The following is a 21,283-nucleotide window of genomic DNA, read 5'->3' as shown; positions in this document are numbered from 1 at the left end:
TGACGCTCGTCGGATATGGCATTGCTTGAAAACTATTACAGACTACAAAGGGAAGCACAGCCGCGAGCTGCCCAGTGACACAAGCCTACCAGACGAGCTAAACCACTTCTATGCTCGCTTCGAGGCAAGCAACACTGAAGCATGCATGAGAGCACCAGCTGTTCCGGATGACTATGTGATCACGCTCTCCGTAGCCGATGTGAGTAAGACTTTTAAGCAGGTCAACATTCACAAGGCCGCAGGGCCAGACGGATTACCAGGACGTGTACTCCGAGCATGTGCTGACCAACTGGCAAGTGTCTTCACTGACATTTTCAACATGTCCCTGACTGAGTCTGTAATACCAACATGTTTCAAGCAGACCACCATAGTCCCCGTGCCCAAGAACTCTAAGATAACCTGCCTAAATGACTACCGACCCGTAGCACTGACGTCTGTAGCCATGAAGTGCTTTGAAAGACTGGTCATGGCTCACATCAACAGCATAATCCCAGAAACCCTAGACCCACTCCAATTTGCATACCGCCCCAACAGATCCACAGATGATGCAATCTCTATCGCACTCCACACTGCCCTTTGCCACCTGGACAAGAGGAACACCTACGTGAGAATGCTATTCATTGACTACAGCTCAGCATTCAACACCATAGTGCCCTCTAAGCTCATCACTAAGCTAAGGATCCTGGGACTAAACACCTCCCTCTGCAACTGGATCCTGGACTTCCTGACGGGCCGCCCCCAGGTGGTAAGGGTAGGTAACAACACATCTGCCACACTGATCCTCAACACGGGGGCCCCTCAGGGGTGCGTGCTCAGTCCCCTCCTGTACTCTCTGTTCACCCATGACTGCATGGCCAGGCACGACTCCAACACCATCATTAAGTTTGCCGACGACACAACAGTGGTAGGCCTGATCACCGACAACGATGAGACAGCCTATAGGGAGGAGGTCAGAGATCTGGCCGTGTGGTGCCAGGACAACAACCTCTCCCTCAACGTGACCAAGACAAAGGAGATGATTGTGGACTACAGGGAAAAAAAAGAGGACTGAGCACGCCCCCATTCTCATCGACGGGGCTGTAGTGGAACAGGTTGAGAGCTTCAAGTTCCTTGGTGTCCACATCACCAACGAACTATCATGGTCCAAACACACCAAGACAGTCGTGAAGAGGGCATGACAAAGCCTATTCCCCCTCAGGAGACTAAAAAGATTTGGCATGGGTCCTCAGATCCTCAAAAAATTCTACAGCTGCACCATCGAGAGCATCCTGACTGGTTGCATCACCGCCTGGTATGGCAACTGCTTGGCCTCTGACCGCAAGGCACTACAGAGGGTAGTGCGTACGGCCCAGTACATCACTGGGGCAAAGCTCCCTGCCATCCAGGACCTCTATACCAGGCGGTGTCAGAGGAAGGCCCTCAAAATTGTCAAAGACTCCAGCCACCCTAGTCATAGACTGTTCTCTCTGCTACCGCACGGCAAGCGGTACCGGAGTGCCAAGTCTAGGTCCAAAAGACTTCTCAACAGCTTCTACCCCCAAGCCATAAGACTCCTGAACAGCTAATCATGGCTACCCGGACTATTTGCACTGCCCCCCCACCCCATCCTTTTTACGGTGCTGCTACTCTGTTAAGTATTTATGCATAGTCACTTTAACTCTACCCACATGTACATATTACCTCAACTACCTCAACTAGCCGGTGCCCCCGCACATTGACTCTGCAACGGTACCCCCCTGTATATATAGCCTCCCTACTGTCACTTTATTTTACTGTATATATAGCCTCCCTACTGTCACTTTATTTTACTTCTGCTCTTTTTTTCTCAACACTTTTTTTGTTGTTGTTTTATTCTTACTTTTTTTGTTTAAAATAAATGCACTGTTGATTAAGGGCTGTAAGTAAGCATTTCACTGTAATGTCTGCACCTGTTGTATTCGGCGCATGTGACCAATACAATTTGATTTGATTTGATTTGATTCACTGTTATTCCAAGAGCTTCCTCAGGGGCGGTGTGTTCATTAGGGCGATATGGGCGACGCACTGCCAAACGGGAAAAGGAAGGGATTTTTTTTCTAATCAATTATATCACGGCAACAGTAGTTATCAGTGTTCTAATCTAGACGTCTGATCTGCCACTAAATGTCCAATCAGGCTAAAGTCGTGCTTCAAATGCCCCCCCCCCCCCCCCTTTTGGGGCGATTTCAGTCAGGTTGAAAATCGCCCAGAAGTCTCTCATAGACTCCCATGTAAAATCTATTTTTTTCAAATATCAGAGCTTTCAATACAATCTCTATGGGTTTCTGAGGGCTTGCACTTACGCGCTTTCGTCATACGTAACATAACCATGAACGTAACTAAGAAAAGAGCGGGTAGCAGCGTCAATCAATTCACGTACTACTGTCAAGATGGCTATAGCGTTCCGTGCAACTCGATTGTCTCTTTGAAATAAGTTACTTTTTGTCGGCGAACAAATCAAGATAAATTGGCAACGAAACAATTAGGACCTCCCAGACCAAATTTAATAATTCAACAGGTTTCTACTAAAGGCGGAAAGTCCTACACCCGAGGATTTTCCAAAAATTGGTACGAACGAAAAACCTGGCTAGCAGGCTGCGATGTAGCTAATGCAGTCTTCTGCTACCCCCTGCTTACTCTTTCACCCTGAAGGCGGCACGGCAGACAGCACCGCTTGGACAGCGACTGGTGTGTAACGGACATGCACCATCTTTCAGGAAAGATTAAGAAACATGAGCTGTCAAAGACCCACATGGATAGCTGTTTGAGATTGTCTGCTTTGGGGAGAGTGAACATTGCCACTCAACTGGATGAGGGATACAGGCTAGCTGTCCGCGGCCACAACGATGAGGTTAGTGTTGATAATCACAAGTTTACTGGAGAACTGAGACCAAGTAGAGACTTTGGACAGGGTGGATATGGTATAATAAAGGCAGTTTATTCAGAGGTAAAGATATCTGGAATCGCGTGCACGGACCCGTTCGTCAAACTCTTAGGGAGCTATCTGAAGAGAGCCCCGAAACATTGTGTGCAGACATTTTATGCAATAAATGAAGTAGGTTGAATCTAGTAGTTCTGATCTTCTGATTGGTCCTGATGAGTTGGGCGAGGTCCCCTCCAGGCTAGTGTCACTGTTGCATTGGCTCTGAGTCGGGTTCTCTGTCTTCAAATGTTCAGCCTAAGAGAGGGGATTTTTGTGTGTGTGTGTGTGTGTGTGTGTGTTTAACAGTGATGATGTGTGTGTGTGTGTTTGTGTGTGTGTGTCCTCAGAGCAAGAACTCGTGAGTTGGAAGAACTGAGAGGCCTATGGCGTGGGTGTTGTCCTTGGCCACCTGCTGACAAGGCTGACAAGATAGGACCCTTTTGTCCATTGTTATTGGATAGGAACAGAACTTATAACCAGCTCCTGACCTAAATAGATCTTAGCACAACATTTTACTCAACATATCATATTCCATATTCACTATAACAAATATATTTACTACGACATTAGCAAGAACCGCCACATCCTCAGCCGGCTAATCCAGTGTGTGAAGTTTTGCGGAGTGTTTGAGTTAGCTTTGCGAGGCAAAGATGAAACTGAGGGCTCCACCAACCCTGGTAAGCCAACACTTTTGAGATCAGTCAATAAATGCTTCTGGTATTGACTTATATGCTGCCCCTGTCTTCATGTTGTTGCTGGACATATCTTTTTTTAAATGTGTGTAGGTCACCTAAATCATCAGAAAAATTGCCCCCCCTGAGAATTTTTTCAGGAGCCGCCACTGGCCTCCCTACTGTCACTTTATTTTACTTCTGCTCTTTTTTTCTCAACACTTTTTTTGTTGTTGTTTTATTCTTACTTTTTTTGTTTAAAATAAATGCACTGTTGGTTAAGGGCTGTAAGTAAGCATTTCACTGCAATGTCTGTACCTGTTGTATTCGGCGCATGTGACCAATAAAATTTGATTTGATTTGATTTGATATTTTTATTTATAAACACAACACATTGAATTATTGAACAATTACACATTACACATTATTGAACAATTACATTTGATTTATTTTCTTATTAACTAGTAGTGTATTGGTAGTTACTAAACATGCTACCTAACTGATCAACAATTATAGGTACAAGCTAATAACAAGGTATATATGCTATCTTATTGAACAAGCAACTTAACTCAAATAATGATGTGTGCGCCAGGCATCTCTCTCCAGCTCTCTCCAGGTTGTTGTGCTGCTTGGCTGGCCTGCTGCTGCCTGTGCACGAGCTGAGCGCCTGCTGCTGACGTCACTCACAATGCACTTTTGCAGCCAGGCACGTGTGTTGTGACTGAGTGTGTGATGGAGAAAATTGTTTTAGTGTCATTTAGAGGGAAAACGTGTGCATTTTAGTGTTTGAGTCACTTTTCAAAAGTTGCTAATAGTTCCAAATAAGTTTTTTAAAGTAGCTAAATTTGTTGCTAGGTGCTGTTTGAAAAAAAAGTTGCCAGGGTAGTCTGAAAAGTTGTTAAATCTAGCAACAAAATAGCTAAGTTGGCATCACTGGGCCCTACCCCATTACATGAGAACGGGGTATCTGCCGCTGCCTCCTCCTCCTCCGGGACACTTCTACTTTGCATAGAGTTGATCAATCTGTTGATTGTGGCCTGTGGAATGTTGTCCCATTCCTCTTCAGTGGCTGTGCGAAGTTGCTGTATATTGACGGGAACTGGAACAAGCTGTGGTACACGTCGATCCAGCCCTCCCAAACATGCTCAATGGGTGACATGTCTGGTGAGTATGCAGGACATGGAAGAACTGGGACATTTTCAGCCTCCAGGAATTGTGGACAGATCCTTGCGACATTGGGCCGTGCATTATCATGCTGAAACATGACGTCGGCAGGACCTTGTCATGGTATCTCTGTGCATTACATTTGCCATTGATAAAATGCAATTTTGTTCCTTCTCCGTAGCTTATGCCTGCCCATACCATAACCCTGACACGGGGTACTCTGTTCATGACATTGACATCAGCAAACCACTCACCCACACACATTTTTACATTTAAGTCATTTAGCAGACACTCTTATCCAGAGCGACTTACAGTTAGTGCATACATTATATATATATTTTTTCATACTGGCCCCCCGTGGGAATCAAACCCACAACCCTGGCGGCCATTCCCTCCCCTACCCTGGACGACTTGTGCGCCGCCCCATGGGTCTCCCGGTCACGGCCGGCTATGACAGAGCCTGGATTCGAACCAGGATCTCTAGTGGCACAGCTAGCACTGCAATGCAGTGCCTTAGACCATACACCAGACATCTGTTGCATTGTCAGTGGTAGAAAAAGCACCCAATTGTCATACTTGAGTAAAAGTAAAGATACCTTAATAGAAAATGACTCAAGTAAAACTGAAAGTCACCCAGTAAAATACTACTTGAGTAAAAGTCTATAAGTATTTGGTTTTAAATATACTTCACTATCAAAAGTAAAAGTAAACGTATGAATCATTTCAAATTCCTTATATTAAGTAAACCAGATGACACCATTTTTATTTTATTTTTTATTAATGGATAGCCAGGGGCACACTCCAACACTCAGACATCATTTACAAATTAAACGTGTTTAGTGAGTCCGCCAGATCAGAGGCAGTAGGGATGACCAGGGATGTATGTCCCGTGTAGCTCAGTTGGTACAGCATGGCGTTTGCGACGCCAGGGTTGTGGGTTCGTTTCCCACGGGGGGATAGTATGAAAATGTATGCAATCACTAACTGTAAATGACTAAAATGTAAATGTAATATTTTTATTTCGGAATGTAGTGAAGTAAAAGTTGTCCAAAATATAAATAGTAAAGTACAGATACCCCCAAAAACGACTTAAGTAGTACTTTAAATGATTTTTACTTCAGTACTTTACACCACTGGGCATTGTGTTGTGTGACAAAACTTCACATTTTAGAGTGTTTTTTTTTTTTACGGGGTATCTTATATATCGCAGCTTTACATAGGGTGGAAGATAGGCTTACCCTGGTGTAATGTTTTGATAACAGTGTAAATCTCTCTAGGACAAGGTGACTTTGATCAATATATTCACCTGCATTTACCCCCCAAAAATGAAATGCTAATTAGCTGCTAATGTGGCTATCCTAAAGAACTACAAATGCCATGATGATCTGGACAAGACTGCCGAATCGAGGCAAAGGTAAGGATCTCTGGATTAACTATATAATGTTAGCTAAATGTAGTAATTAATAAATAGGCTACATTTATTTAAATGGGCAATTCTGATGGGGGGCACTTACCCCACGACTTTAAAAAACGCCCCTTTTCTAAAAAAAACATTTAATTAAATAACTCAAAAAGTGTAAACTCTAGCAATTTTTTTCCCTTTATAGTTCATAAGCCTAAGCATGACCTTCATCCACATAATTTCCCCCCCCAAATGTTGCTTTTTTGTGTCAGCAATTAGACATTGTTCTTAGGGGGGGCGAGTTACCCCCTAGTACCCTACCGCCAGTCTTCTCTAGGTACATAGGTTGGCTACTTCCCAACCAGAACCCTGGCCTGATGCGAACGTGAGTAGATTACGTTGAAAACAATGGTCGGCCATCTTGGAGACAGTCTCTACCTCTTATACCTCAGCGGTCAGGCCGGCACCATTCTACAGATATAGCAAAAAGCGCTAAAACTGTGCTGTAAAGACAATAGCTGTTGTGTCCGTTTCAAATGTATTACTACAGTTATGTAATAGCACGTTTCAACTTTCTAATATAGAAAGAACATTTCATAACATGCTAGGTCACAAATACGTCAAGGTATTATCAGGTTTTAGCTATGTGTTATTTTTGTGTCAAACCGAGTGAGTGAAGAACGTGATAAAAACTATTTTACAAGTCACATAGCTAACTAGAGACTTTGGGTTTGTCTGCGTGATTGAATGTACATCATTTCGTCAAGATAATTTAATAAATAATCAATTTATTTGAGATTTTCTGAGTTTGTTTACATCAACATACTTCACTGCAGACAGTGCGGATGCATTAGAGAGAGAAGTTGACGGTTGCACTACTATTTTGAAGCTGCCTGAATGTAATGTCCAGCAGTTTTCTACATGTGTTGTAATCTAGGGTTGGAATGAACCAGAAACTAAAGTGTTCTATACTTTTCAGGAGGCAGTAGGTGGTACTCCAAGACTGCCAACACACGTTGAGGAAGAGTCAGATGGTGAGCTTGCAGCAGTAGGTGGTTGTCAAGTTGTGTATGGTTCACACTGCAGCTCTTTGCCCAAACTTGAGAAAGGCCTCTTTCAGGACTGAAGGACGCAAGGGACAACTCAATTTTCTTCTGCTTGGAAGGACAGGACCTAGGGGAGACTTAGGAAGCTTTGAGTTTGAAGACTACTCCTACAAACGGTTAAGAGTCATTCAAGCAGAAATTAACTGGTTCTGGAGGAAGTGGAGTCAGTTGGCTGGACCTAACCTGTTTGTGAGGAGTAAGTGGCACACAAAGCAGCGAAACGTAGCCGTTGGAGACGTCGTCTGGCTTGCAGACCAGAACGCTTTGAGGAGTCAGTATAAGCTTGGTAGGGTCATCAATGTCAACGCTGGCATTGTGAGAGATGCAAATATTCGAACCTTCCCAAGTTATCCCATCTCAACTTTGAAGCATGTTCATGGAGACAAAACAAAGAAACGTTCAATCAAAATCCCTGCTACAATTCTTCACAGGGACGTCAGGTTGTGTTATTACCTGTAGAAGAGCAGAAGTAAAGCCATCGAAGATAAAGCCGATGTGACCTCCTTGGGTTCAAGAACCAGGAGATCAAGTGGGAGGTGTTGCGTCAAAAGACAGGTATTCATATTCAAGGCATTCACATTTTCGACTAATTTCAAAGATAAAACACAAGCAGGGGGCGAAAAAGTGTATGCATTGTGGAACCCATCATTAGCTTGTGTTTCCCCGGGGAACATATATACTGGTGCACCTTTGTGATAGCAGGAGGTGAAATGTTTGGTGAAAAAGCTGCAGTGTGAACCATACACAACTTGACAGTTGATAACCGGGCGTGGCAGTGAAGACAAAAGGATTAACGGCCTGAAGTCAGGAAAGCTGTCGTTGCAGAGAGGAGTATTGACTGACATCTCAACATGGCGGAGGAAGCTCTTGGAATAACAGTGAATCAAATCAAATCAAATCAAATTGTATTGGTCACATGCGCCGAATACAACAGGTGCAGACATTACAGTGAAATGCTTACTTACAGCCCTTAATCAACAGTGCATTTATTTTAAACAAAAAAAGTAAGAATAAAACAACAACAAAAAAAGTGTTGAGAAAAAAAGAGCAGAAGTAAAATAAAGTGACAGTAGGGAGGCTATATATACAGTAAAATAAAGTGACAGTAGGGAGGCTATATATACAGGGGGGTACCTTTGCAGAGTCAATGTGCGGGGGCACCGGCTAGTTGAGGTAGTTGAGGTAATATGTACATGTGGGTAGAGTTAAAGTGACTATGCATAAATACTTAACAGAGTAGCAGCACCGTAAAAAGGATGGGGTGGGGGGGCAGTGCAAATAGTCCGGGTAGCCATGATTAGCTGTTCAGGAGTCTTATGGCTTGGGGGTAGAAGCTGTTGAGAAGTCTTTTGGACCTAGACTTGGCACTCCGGTACCGCTTGCCGTGCGGTAGCAGAGAGAACAGTCTATGACTAGGGTGGCTGGAGTCTTTGACAATTTTGAGGGCCTTCCTCTGACACCGCCTGGTATAGAGGTCCTGGATGGCAGGGAGCTTTGCCCCAGTGATGTACTGGGCCGTACGCACTACCCTCTGTAGTGCCTTGCGGTCAGAGGCCAAGCAGTTGCCATACCAGGCGGTGATGCAACCAGTCAGGATGCTCTCGATGGTGCAGCTGTATAATTTTTTGAGGATCTGAGGACCCATGCCAAATCTTTTTAGTCTCCTGAGGGGGAATAGGCTTTGTCATGCCCTCTTCACGACTGTCTTGGTGTGTTTGGACCATGATAGTTCGTTGGTGATGTGGACACCAAGGAACTTGAAGCTCTCAACCTGTTCCACTACAGCCCCGTCGATGAGAATGGGGGCGTGCTCAGTCCTCTTTTTTTTCCCTGTAGTCCACAATCATCTCCTTTGTCTTGGTCACGTTGAGGGAGAGGTTGTTGTCCTGGCACCACACGGCCAGATCTCTGACCTCCTCCCTATAGGCTGTCTCATCGTTGTCGGTGATCAGGCCTACCACTGTTGTGTCGTCGGCAAACTTAATGATGGTGTTGGAGTCGTGCCTGGCCATGCAGTCATGGGTGAACAGAGAGTACAGGAGGGGACTGAGCACGCACCCCTGAGGGGCCCCCGTGTTGAGGATCAGTGTGGCAGATGTGTTGTTACCTACCCTTACCACCTGGGGGCGGCCCGTCAGGAAGTCCAGGATCCAGTTGCAGAGGGAGGTGTTTAGTCCCAGGATCCTTAGCTTAGTGATGAGCTTAGAGGGCACTATGGTGTTGAATGCTGAGCTGTAGTCAATGAATAGCATTCTCACGTAGGTGTTCCTCTTGTCCAGGTGGCAAAGGGCAGTGTGGAGTGCGATAGAGATTGCATCATCTGTGGATCTGTTGGGGCGGTATGCAAATTGGAGTGGGTCTAGGGTTTCTGGGATTATGCTGTTGATGTGAGCCATGACCAGTCTTTCAAAGCACTTCATGGCTACAGACGTCAGTGCTACGGGTTGGTAGTCATTTAGGCAGGTTATCTTAGAGTTCTTGGGCACGGGGACTATGGTGGTCTGCTTGAAACATGTTGGTATTACAGACTCAGTCAGGGACATGTTGAAAATGTCAGTGAAGACACTTGCCAGTTGGTCAGCACATGCTCGGAGTACACGTCCTGGTAATCCGTCTGGCCCTGCGGCCTTGTGAATGTTGACCTGCTTAAAAGTCTTACTCACATCGGCTATGGAGAGCGTGATCACATAGTCATCCGGAATAGCTGGTGCTCTCATGCATGCTTGAGTGTTGCTTGCCTCGAAGCGAGCATAGAAGTGGTTTAGCTCGTCTGGTAGGCTTGTGTCACTGGGCAGCTCGCGGCTGTGCTTCCCTTTGTAGTCTGTAATCGTTTTCAAGCCCTGCCACATCCGACGAGCGTCAGAGCCAGTGTAGTATGATTCAATCTTAGACCTGTATTGACTCTTTGCCTGTTTGATGGTTCGTCGGAGGTCATAGCGGGATTTCTTATAAGTGTCCGGGTTAGAGTCCCGTTCCTTGAAAGCGGCAGCTCTACCCTTTAGCTCAGTGCGGATGTTTCCTGTAATCCATGGCTTCTGGTTGGGGTATGTACGTACGGTCACTGTGGGGATGACATCATCGATGCACTTATTGATGAAGCCAGTGACTGATGTGGTGTACTCCTCAATGCTGTCTGAAGAATCCCGGAACATGTTCCAGTCTGTGCTAGCAAAACAGTCCTGTAGCTTAGCATCTGCGTCATCTGACCACTTTTTTATTAACCGAATCACTGGTGCTTCCTGCTTCAGTTTTTGCTTATAAGCAGGAATCAGGAGGATAGAGTTATGGTCAGATTTGCCAGATGGAGGGCGAGGGAGAGCTTTGTATGCGTCTCTGTGTGTGGAGTAAAGGTGGTCTAGAGTTTTTTTCCCTCTGGTTGCACATTTAACATGCTGGTAGAAATTAAGTAGAACGGATTTATGTTTCCCTGCATTAAAGTCCCCGGCCACTAGGAGCGCTGCATCTGGATGAGCGTTTTCCTGTTGATTAATGGCCTTGTACAACTCATTCAGTGCAATCTTAATGCCAGCATTGGTTTGTGGTGGTAAATAGACAGCTATGAAAAATATAGATGAAAACTCTCTTGGTAAATAGTGTGGTCTACAGCTTATCATAAGATACTCTACCTCAGGCGAGCAAATTTTCGAGACTTCCTTAGTATTTGATTTTGTGCACCAGCTGTTGTTTACAAATATACAGAGACCGCCACCCCTTGTCTTACCAGAGTCAGACGTTCTGTCCTGCCGATGTAGCGTATAGCCTGCTAGCTGAATGTTATCATTGTTGTCGTTCAGCTACGACTCCGTGAAACATACGATATTACAGTTTTTAATGTCCCGTTGGTAGGATAACCGTAATCTTAAAGGAGCTGAAGCAAAAAAGAACAGTTGCTCGCAGAGAGTTCTTGGAAGCTTTCCTGACTTCAGGCCGTTAATCCTTTTGTCTTCACTGCCAAGCCCGGTTATCAACTGTCAAGTTGTGTATGGTTCACACTGCAGCTCTTTGCCCAAACTTGAAAAAGGCCTCTTTAAGGACTGAAGGACGCAAGGGACAACTCAATTTTCTTCGGACTTCTTTTATTTAATTCCAGTTCGTTAGTTAGTTAGTCAGTTAGTTAGGTTGATAACCTTTAAAGGCAAAACACAAAAAGAAATATACATTACTTCAAGTAAGGTCATTTCAAATTAAATATATAATCTCAAGGTAGTCATATTAACTAAATTATACTAAATTAGACAATTGGTCTCAATTCACAACACAAATAAACACCTAACTGGCAACAATTTTACACAACAATGTCCATGTGCCGACCGGTTGAGTCTCCAGAATCCTAAATGAGCTGAATGTGTATGAATGAGAGTCTCCTCTTCCATGAAGGAATTCCAGTGAAATGCTTTTTCACCACCTGCTATCACAAAGGTGCACCAGTATATATGTTCCCCAGGGAAACACAAGCTAATGATGGGTTCCACAATGCATACACTTTTTCGCCCCCTGCTGGTGTTTTGTCTTTGAAATAAGTCGAAAATGTGAATGCCTTGAATATGAATACCTGTCTTTTGACGCAACAGTGGTACTAAGCCAAGACTGCCAACACACAGTGACATAGATTCAGAGACTGAAGCCAATGCTGGTTGTGCAATTCAGGAGACAACTGACTCTGACAATGATGATGTTGAAAACGATTCTACCTTCAGAGAGGACCTGGCAACCTGGATAAGTGATTCCCAAGTGAAACACAATGCTGTTGATGCACTTCTGAAGATGCTGCAGTCTAATGGTCACCCAGATTTGCCTTCCACTGATAGAACTCTCCTAGAAACCACCAATGTTTTTGTTGAAGTCAAGTCTAATGTGGAGTTTGTCAGATTTAAAGTGAAGGTGGAGTTAGTGAAACATCTAAGCATCTATCCTAAATCAGTGGTTGGAGATTTGAATCTTTTAGAAATATCCCTTAATCTGGATGGTCTCCCTTTGTTCAAAAGTACCAATATGTCGTTATGGCCACTTTTGTGCTCTATCAATCTATCACCACCCACAGTGTTTCCTCTGTCACTTGCAATGGCATCATGGAAACCAAGCTCCCTGGAATTCCTCAATGACACTTTGCTGGAGCTTAAAGAGTTGATGCAGACCGGCTTGAAGTGGGGAGACACAACACTGCAAGTGAAAGTTTGTTCTGTAACGTGATGCCCCTGCAAAAGTCATGGTAAAATGCATAAAGATGTATTCTGGCTACTATGGCTGTGACAGGTGCACTCGTGTTGTGTTTACCATCTTGCACAGCCTGTAGCAAGACCCATTTAGCTACAGCCAAGTTCACAAGCTTTATGCAAACTATTTTGGCTGGTAAATCAAGAGACTGAACAGTGTGGAATTGGTGTTTTGTTTTTCTGCACAGGGCATACAGCATTATTATGTTGTACATTTTGTCAAAGAGAACAATGTTGAAGTTGTACCAGAGCAGTGGGTGGAGAAGAGAGATGGGGTGAGTTGATCAGTTAAATGGTTTACCCTTTTTAGGCAAAGAGATGGATAAATAGTTCACTTTAAACAGTGTCTCATATCCTGCAGGTCCTGTGTTGCTACTGGCCAAGAAATGCCATTAAGAGAGGAGACCGGCCTGAAAATATTATGGGAGTAGTACAGAATTTCCATCTTTTCATCAACTGGTAAAATAATATTTGACTGTCCATCCACTCCCGTTTATATTGCCATGTATGCTTGGTTGTGTGGCTCTGGAGCAGGTTGCATCAGTTGAACATACTCCTACACGTAAGGCTAGTTACAACGTAGAATATGTTCTAAGCCAGGCGTAAACCTGTGTCACCACCTGGTTGGAAGTAATAGCTTTTGCTACGCCAGGGTGTAAAAACTAAGTGTAATGTGGGGTAGACGTATAGTATATATCTATAACTAGTTTCCAAGGTAAGTGTTTCATGACTAGTCATGTCGCATCTTGTTCAATTTTCTAAATCATTACGTCGGGCGTAGGTAGGTCCAACTTATCTCTTCCACCTTATCGTCTAACTGGTGCAACCCACTCCTGGTCAGTAGAGTCAGGAACTTCCCCCTCTTAAGTACTATATGTATTGGCTGAAAGTATTACTATGTGAATTACAAATACTCAATAGCCGGTTTGCCAGTGTTAATAGGAAACTATTTATGACAATGTTTATTGCACGTACAGACAATTACTCTGTGGCAGAGCAACGAGCCAAACGGGGGGTTGACACCTCCAATGTTGAATCTGACGAGGAACCAGCGAAGAGGGCGGTGACTAAACCAATCAGATTCCGTGTAGAGCCACCTGGTGAGGATTTCTTAACTGCTCTTATTCCATTGTGTGTATTACATGCATCAGGAAGTAGATGAAATAAATGAGTATTTTTTTGTATTGTCCTTCGTAAGATGATGATGGAAGTGAAGCACTCCAGAAAAAGACAAATGAACCCAGACAAGCCCAGCGTACAGTGCCACAGCTTCCACCAGCCCCTAGTGGTAAGATCCTGCATTAGGCTACTAGGTCATTGAATGTATAATCAGCAAGTTGATGGGAAGTTTTACACACATTCAAGTATGTGGGTGAAGAAAAGCTTACAGTTAATGCAAGTACTAGTCTTACATTGAGATGGCATGAAATCATGACCTAATGACAGTTGATATGACAAGAAATTACCACACCCATCTGATCTTGACACACTTGATTATTTAGTGACCAAAAGTGTAACAGTTCTTTATTTGTTTATTTTTAGTAACTTCAAGAGCCAGTGTCTTTGAAAAGACCCTACAACAAGGTACATGATGTTTCAAGTCTGATAAACAAGCCTACTTTCTCAAAGTTCTGTTCCTACCAACTGTATGGGATGAACAGGAAAATCTGTTAAGTGTGTACTATAAATGTGGTAACGGTTTGACATCTGTGATATTCTCTGAAGTTGCAGATGCAGAGGACTTGAGGCCATGTGCCACCTCAAGCCAGAGCAACAGTAAGTGTCTGGTTGTAGTTTTAGGGTAAACAATTAGTTTTAGGGTAAACAATTGAATTGTATGAAGTATTATAGCTTTACAAACCTTTCAAAGCCACTCAATAGAATACAATTACCATCATATTTTTGCATATGAGGTTATTTAAAGTCATATTACTACTTTGTGCATACTGTTAGAACTTTCCAAATAGTTGTGGTGCTGTGTATGGGTGAAACTTGTATTTACAACAGTAGTGAAATCACCCTATTCTTCTGGGGTAAAACACAAGTGTGACGCCATGTTTGTAAATATCTGTATGGATTTGCCATCAAACTAAAAGCATAATAAAAAATAAAAATATAATGCTTAGCATTTATTTTTCTTGGGATTCATTAACCTTCCCACTGAGCTCCTGACTGACATCCCTTCACGTTTGGTTCTGTGCCAGTTTCAAAAGCAAAGTATGTCTTCATGTTTTTCCTTCTGTTTTCTCAGTTAGTCCAAGTGGCAGCCAGGAAGAAGCTGGCCAAGACAGAGCATCAGAATCAGGTTTCTTTAGCCATCAAGATATTGATCTCGAAATCGTAAATGTAGAAAGTTTCAATAACAGCATGATTTGTTCTTATATTTTAGACCAAGAGCTGCCATCCCTGCTTGATGATCCTGTGGCTTCTGAGATGCCTGCTGGATACATTAAAGGTATATTATGCTAGCCTATATGTTACAACATGTTGCTTCTCTTGTATTGTCAACATCAATTCCAAATTGTTTGGCTGTCAGCAGATACATGGTTATCAATACTACTAATATATATGAAGGGTGGATATTTTGATCGAGGTATTTCACATGGCCTTGATCCATGTCCTGCCTGGTACTCATGGCTTGTATTGTCACGCTACTTGCAGCAAAACTGTTGAGTCTTTTATTATTTTGCAGATCTTCAAGCAGTGGAGATGAGGATAATGGTGAAACTGGAGATGATCGGTACAGAGTTCAGGACTGCTCTGAACCAAGTTATGGAGGCCATAGAGGATAATGGTGGAACTGGAGATGATCCGTACAGAGTTCAGGACTGCTCTGAACCAAGTTATGGAGGCCATAGAGGATAATGGTGGAACTGGAGATGATCCGTACAGAGTTCAGGACTGCTCTGAACCAAGTTATGGAGGCCATAGAGGATAATGGTGGAACTGGAGATGATCCGTACAGAGTTCAGGACTGCTCTGAACCAAGTTATGGAGGCCATAGAGGATAATGGTGGAACTGGAGATGATCCGTACAGAGTTCAGGACTGCTCTGAACCAAGTTATGGAGGCCATAGAGGATAATGGTGGAACTGGAGATGATCCGTACAGAGTTCAGGACTGCTCTGAACCAAGTTATGGAGGCCATAGAGGATAATGGTGGAACTGGAGATGATCCGTACAGAGTTCAGGACTGCTCTGAACCAAGTTATGGAGGCCATAGAGGATAATGGTGGAACTGGAGATGATCCGTACAGAGTTCAGGACTGCTCTGAACCAAGTTATGGAGGCCATAGAGGATAATGGCATTTTTACTTCACTTTAATCCAGTCGGTCAATATAGCTAAATGATTGTGCTAGTAAAAAAGGAATGTAGTAGGGAGTCGACGTTAAACCGGCATTTTGATCATTTGTTTAAGGAAAATAATGACCAGTTTGTGTTATTTTGACTTCCAGGAGCGGGTCGAGGAAGAGACTGTGGATGAGGATGGAGCAGCAGCACCTGAATAAACAGAACATAGTTATTCACTTTTAGCTTTAAGCAGTTTTACAGTTCTTGATTGGAGTGCAGTGTTCATGTTTTTACTGACTTGTTATTTTGTGAGCTTATTGCTGTGATTTTGTTTACGAATCTATTGTGATACAGTTTATGTAAAAAAAGAACTTTTTTTCTGGCATTTTGCATATTTCGTCAGTGGACACCTACCGACGGGACACTGTGTATATGTTCAGGGTAGATTAAATGACGTGTCTTAAGGGTCCTCCCGAGTGGCGCAGTGGTCTAAGACACTGCATCGCAGCTGCATTGCTACAGGTGATGCACAATTGTCCGGGTTAGGGGAGGGTTTGGCCAGCCGGAATGTCCTTGTCCCCATCACACTGTTACGTACGAAAGTTACGTTCCCAGTGGTTACCAGAAACTACATTTTATGGGGTTCTCAACGTACTTTCTGACGTTTAGCAACATTATGAGGTTGACTTAAAAATACACATATTTAACGGTTTAAAATTCCCCACATTTATACGTCCTGAAAAGACTTGGGACATAAGCGGACACCACAGCTACGTAGAAGGAACGTTTCACAATAACGTTATCATGACTTATGTAGGGACTAAAATAACTTTGGTGACATCCTGGAACGTAATTTTGTTAGCTGGGAAAGCTCACTGTAGAAACGTATTCCAGTTTCTGCCTTCCAGCTGGAATGGAAATCTTTGCCAGTGGGTGTGCGTGTGGAAACTACCTGCTCCTCCCCTCTGAAGCATAGGTTACTGTATCCGACTGACAACGTTACAAGCATGATTCAGAAATTAGGGAGATATGTTTAATTTGAGAAGAATGGATTAACTTTTTCAATGCTAGTTAAGGATACTATAGTCACCACGTTTCACATTGGATTTATTAACGACAAAAAGGTAAGACCTGTTTTTAATTCTAGTGTTGCACTGCACAAACAAGGTTGTTAGCTAGCTAGCTAACATCTGCTCTGGTCCAACGTTAAACCAACTCTGAAGTTCAGACATTCAAAGTTCCTCCATAGAAGCCCCTCCTCCGTAGGTATAATTCTGTGGGCCTAATTCAGATAATGCAGGTCATAACACGATGCCCAGCTCTTCAATGCAAGCTTTCTCTATCCTCTAACGAGCTCTCCACACCCGCAAAATGTGGCACCTTACACTGTGATTGGCAGCACAGTGTGCTCTGAATGATTTTCCTATACAGATACTCTGTGGTGTGCTAGTGTATTTATTCTCCCACTTGGATGTCACTTCCACAAGCTTTAAATTGAGGGCCAGGTTGTCAGGATGGGTAATGTACTGTACACATGAATGACAAGTACTCCTAAAGGTACACTTCATTTTAACTAGCTAAATCCTGTGTAACAACTAGTAATTACATTGTACTTGGCTAACATTACATGTACTATGCTTTGAAATAGTGTCTTATTCTTCATCTGTGACTTGTATTTATTATGGATCCCCATTAGCCTGCCCGGAACTTCCTGTTCCCCTGTACCACAGTGCAACGGTGAACTCTTCCTGGGGTCCAGCAAAATTAAGGCAGTTCATACAATTTTAAAAACATTACAAGCCCTGTTCTAAGCCAATTGCAATTTTCTTAAGTCCTTTTTTGTGTCACCTGACCACACGACTTAACAGTAGTCCAGGTTTGACAAAACTAGGGTCTGTAGGACATGCCTTGTTGATAGTGCTGTTAAGAAGGTAGAGCAGCGCTTTATTATGGACAAATTTCTCCCCATCTTAGCAACTGTTGTATTAATATGCTTTGACCATGACAGTTTACAATCCAGGGTTACTCCAAGCAGTTTAGTCACCTCAACTTGCTCAATTTCCACATGGATGGAACGCTTTATTTTGGAGGCAAGTGCTAGCAACACCATTGACTGGAGATATATTTTGAACAGTGCACATTAATGTTTAAGTAATTGTATTTTACCAGGTAAGTTGACGAACACATTCTCATTTACAGCTACAACCAGGGAAATAGTTACAGCGGAGAGGATGGGGGATGAATGAGCCGATTGGAAGCTAGGGATGATTAGGTGGCTGTGATGGTCTGAGGGACAGATTGGTAATTCAGCCAGGACACTGGGGTTAACACCCCTACTCTTATGATAAGTGGCATGGGATCTTTAGTGACCGCAGACAGTCAGGGCACCCGTTTAACATCCCATCTGAAAGACGGCACACAGGGCAATGTCCCCAATCAATGCCCTGGGGCATTGGGATGTTGTTTTTTTTAGACCATAGGAAAGAGTGCCTCCTGCTGGCCCGTCAAAACCACTTCCAGCAGCATCTGGTCTCCCATCCAGGGACCGACCAGGACCATCCCTGCTTAGCTTCAGAGGCTAGCTAGCAGTGTGGTGCAGGGGAGTATATTGCTGGCAAATATTAATTAGAGCCTATTGAGCATAGGCTATAATATCTCAGACACCCAGAGCATCCACAAGGGATCCCAACCTTTGTCACAGTTGTTAATAAATCGGATGCAGTTGAGAAGTGAAAAAAGAAGATGGTGAATTTAGTGGAAACCTGCCCATTTGTAACAAGCATGGTAACAAGCATTCATTGGTACACTTCTGTAATCACACACCACAAGTACTACCTGGTACATGTTATTACATTGTAACTATGTGTCATTACAGTTAACTACAATACTTGTTTACAGTGTAGTTACACATGTAATTACACTGTAATAAGGACCCCATAAAAGGAAGTGTTACCGGCATCTCTTCTTTATGTATATGTTGGTGTGCTTTAAGAAACCCTAGAGCACCCCTGTGGAAATAAAATTAGCATAATAATATCAATCCCCATCAAAATCTGTCTGTTTAAGCTAGAGATGTATTTTTTGCATGGGCTGCGTCTCAATCCACCATTCTGCTGATGTCGGCCTTCCTCATCTGCGGTGGAAGAACTACAGTGTGTTTGTCAGACCAGGAGACTTCTGTCTGTAGCGTCCGAGAAGTTTGGCCTACACATCGAAAGGTGAGACTCACCAACAAGTTCATGTCTGTTGTTTCGCTCTAGGTCGCCTACAAGTGTCTGAAGGTAGCAGGTACCAGTTTAAAACATTTGTGGAAGTATATATTGAAGTACTTTAGTGCCCCAAAAAGGTGTTAAATACGGTAAATATATATATATATATACACTGCTCAAAAAAATTAAGGGAACACTAAAATAACACATCCTAGATCTGAATGAATTAAATAATCTTATTAAATACTTTTTTCATTACATAGTTGAATGTGCTGACAACAAAATCACACAAAAATTATCAATGGAAATCAAATGTATCAACCCATGGAGGTCTGGATTTGGAGTCACCCTCAAAATGAAAGTGAAAAACCAACCTACAGGCTGATCCAACTTTGATGTAATGTCCTTAAAACAAGTCAAAATGAGGCTCAGTAGTGTGTGTGGCCTCCACGTGCCTGTATGACCTCCCTACAACGCCTGGGCATGCTTCTGATGAGGTGGCGGATGGTGTCCTGAGGGATCTCCTCCCAGACCTGGACTAAAGCATCCGCCAACTCCTGGACAGTCTGTGGTGCAATGTGGCGTTGGTGGATGGAGCGAGACATGATGTCCCAGATGTGCTCAATTGGATTCAGGTCTGAGGAACGGGCGGGCCAGTCCATAGCATCAATGCCTTCCTCTTGCAGGAACTGCTGACACACTCCAGCCACATGAGGTCTAGCATTGTCTTGCATTAGGAGGAACCCAGGGCCAACCGCACCAGCATATGGTCTCACAAGGGGTCTGAGGATCTCATCTCGGTACCTAATGGAAGTCAGGCTACCTCTGGCGAGCACATGGAGGGCTGTGCGGCCCCCCAAAGAAATGCCACCCCACACCATGACTGACCCACCGCCAAACCGGTCATGCTGGAGGATGTTGCAGGCAGCAGAACGTTCTCCACGGCATCTCCAGACTCTGTCACGTCTGTCACGTGCTCAGTGTGAACATGCTTTCATCTGTGAAGAGCACAGGGCGCCAGTGGCGAATTTGCCAATCTTGGTGTTTTCTGGCAAATGCCAAATGTCCTGCACGGTGTTGGGCTGTAAGCACAACCCCCACCTGTGGACGTCGGGCCCTCATACCACCCTCATGGAGTCTGTTTCTGACCGTTTGAGCAGACACATGCACATTTGTGGCCTGCTGGAGGTCATTTTGCAGGGCTCTGGCAGTGCTCCTCATGCTCCTCCTTGCACAAAGGCGGAGGTAGCAGTCCTGCTGCAGGGTTGTTGCCCTCCTACGGCCTCCTCCACGTCTCCTGATGTACTGGCCTGTCTCCTGGTAGCGCCTCCATGCTCTGGACACTACGCTGACAGACACAGCAAACCTTCTTGCCACAGTTGACATACCACTCAATTTAGTATGATACAGTATGTTATGTTACATTACAATTAACATGCTAAGAAGTTGCATGCTAAGCTAACATGCAAAGTACACTATATATACAAAGGTATGTAGACAGCCCTTCAAATTAGTGGATTCAGCTATTTCAGCCACACCCGTTGCTAACAGGTGTATAAAATCAAACACAGCCATGCAATCTCCATAGACAAACACTGGCAGTAGAATGACCTCACTGAAGAGCTCAGTGACTTTCAATGTGGCATCGTCATAGGATGCCACTTTTCCAACAAGTCAGTTCGTCCAATTTTCCGACCAACCCCCCTCCTTTTGTTTTAGCCTTAAAGGGACATTTGTAAATGTTTCAACTCCCATGTTCATCATTTCCAGCACCACCCCAACATCAACATATGTGGAAATGGCGCGTTTCTATGTTTTGTACAAAAAAATATAATTTCCAGTGACATTCAATATGCCCATCAGCATGAAACAGCAGGAACCGGGATTCATCAGACCAGGCAATGTTATTCAAATTCTCCAGTGTCCAGTGTTTTCATTCCTTAGCCCACTGCAACTGCAGTTTCTTGTTTTCTGCTGAAAGCTAATGGGGATCCATAACAAATATACCACAACTACATCATTAAGGATCATAGCTTTCACCTGGGTTCACCTGGTCAGTCTATGTCATGGAAAGAGCAGGTGTCCTTAATGTTTTGTACACTCAGTGTATGTTGTGTCTACCAGCTCATTCCCACAGAAAACTGCAGAGGGAAGCAGTACAACCCAGTCAACCATCAGACTCCATTTTGAGACACCTCACAGAGGATATTCAACCCTAAGGGCAAATCCAAGGTTATCTCAATATCTTTACAGTAGAAGCTATCTAAGCACAGCAAAACTGACAA

At 43.7% G+C, this 21,283-nt stretch overlaps 1 protein-coding gene across 1 annotated transcript; it reads left to right on the top strand.

Moving 5' to 3' along the window:
- Positions 1-13,410: 13,410 nt before the first annotated feature.
- On the top strand, positions 13,411-16,007 carry LOC311124080 (uncharacterized protein; the record flags this gene model as incomplete). Its single annotated transcript, XM_084198294.1, has 7 exons — positions 13,411-13,597; positions 13,696-13,785; positions 14,223-14,273; positions 14,749-14,802; positions 14,887-14,952; positions 15,190-15,266; positions 15,954-16,007. The coding sequence occupies exons 1-7, from the start codon at positions 13,450-13,452 to the stop codon at positions 16,005-16,007; spliced, it is 540 nt and encodes a 179-aa protein (XP_084054420.1). The 5' UTR covers positions 13,411-13,449.
- Between the last annotated feature and the right edge of the window lie 5,276 nt (positions 16,008-21,283).

The sequence above is a fragment of the Coregonus lavaretus genome (assembly GCF_964263955.1).
Source record: "Coregonus lavaretus genome assembly, contig: HAP1_SCAFFOLD_54, whole genome shotgun sequence".
NCBI classification, from domain to species: domain Eukaryota; kingdom Metazoa; phylum Chordata; class Actinopteri; order Salmoniformes; family Salmonidae; genus Coregonus; species Coregonus lavaretus.
The sequence above is the reverse complement of the archived record's forward strand: the minus strand, read 5'-3'. Positions and strand labels throughout refer to the sequence as shown.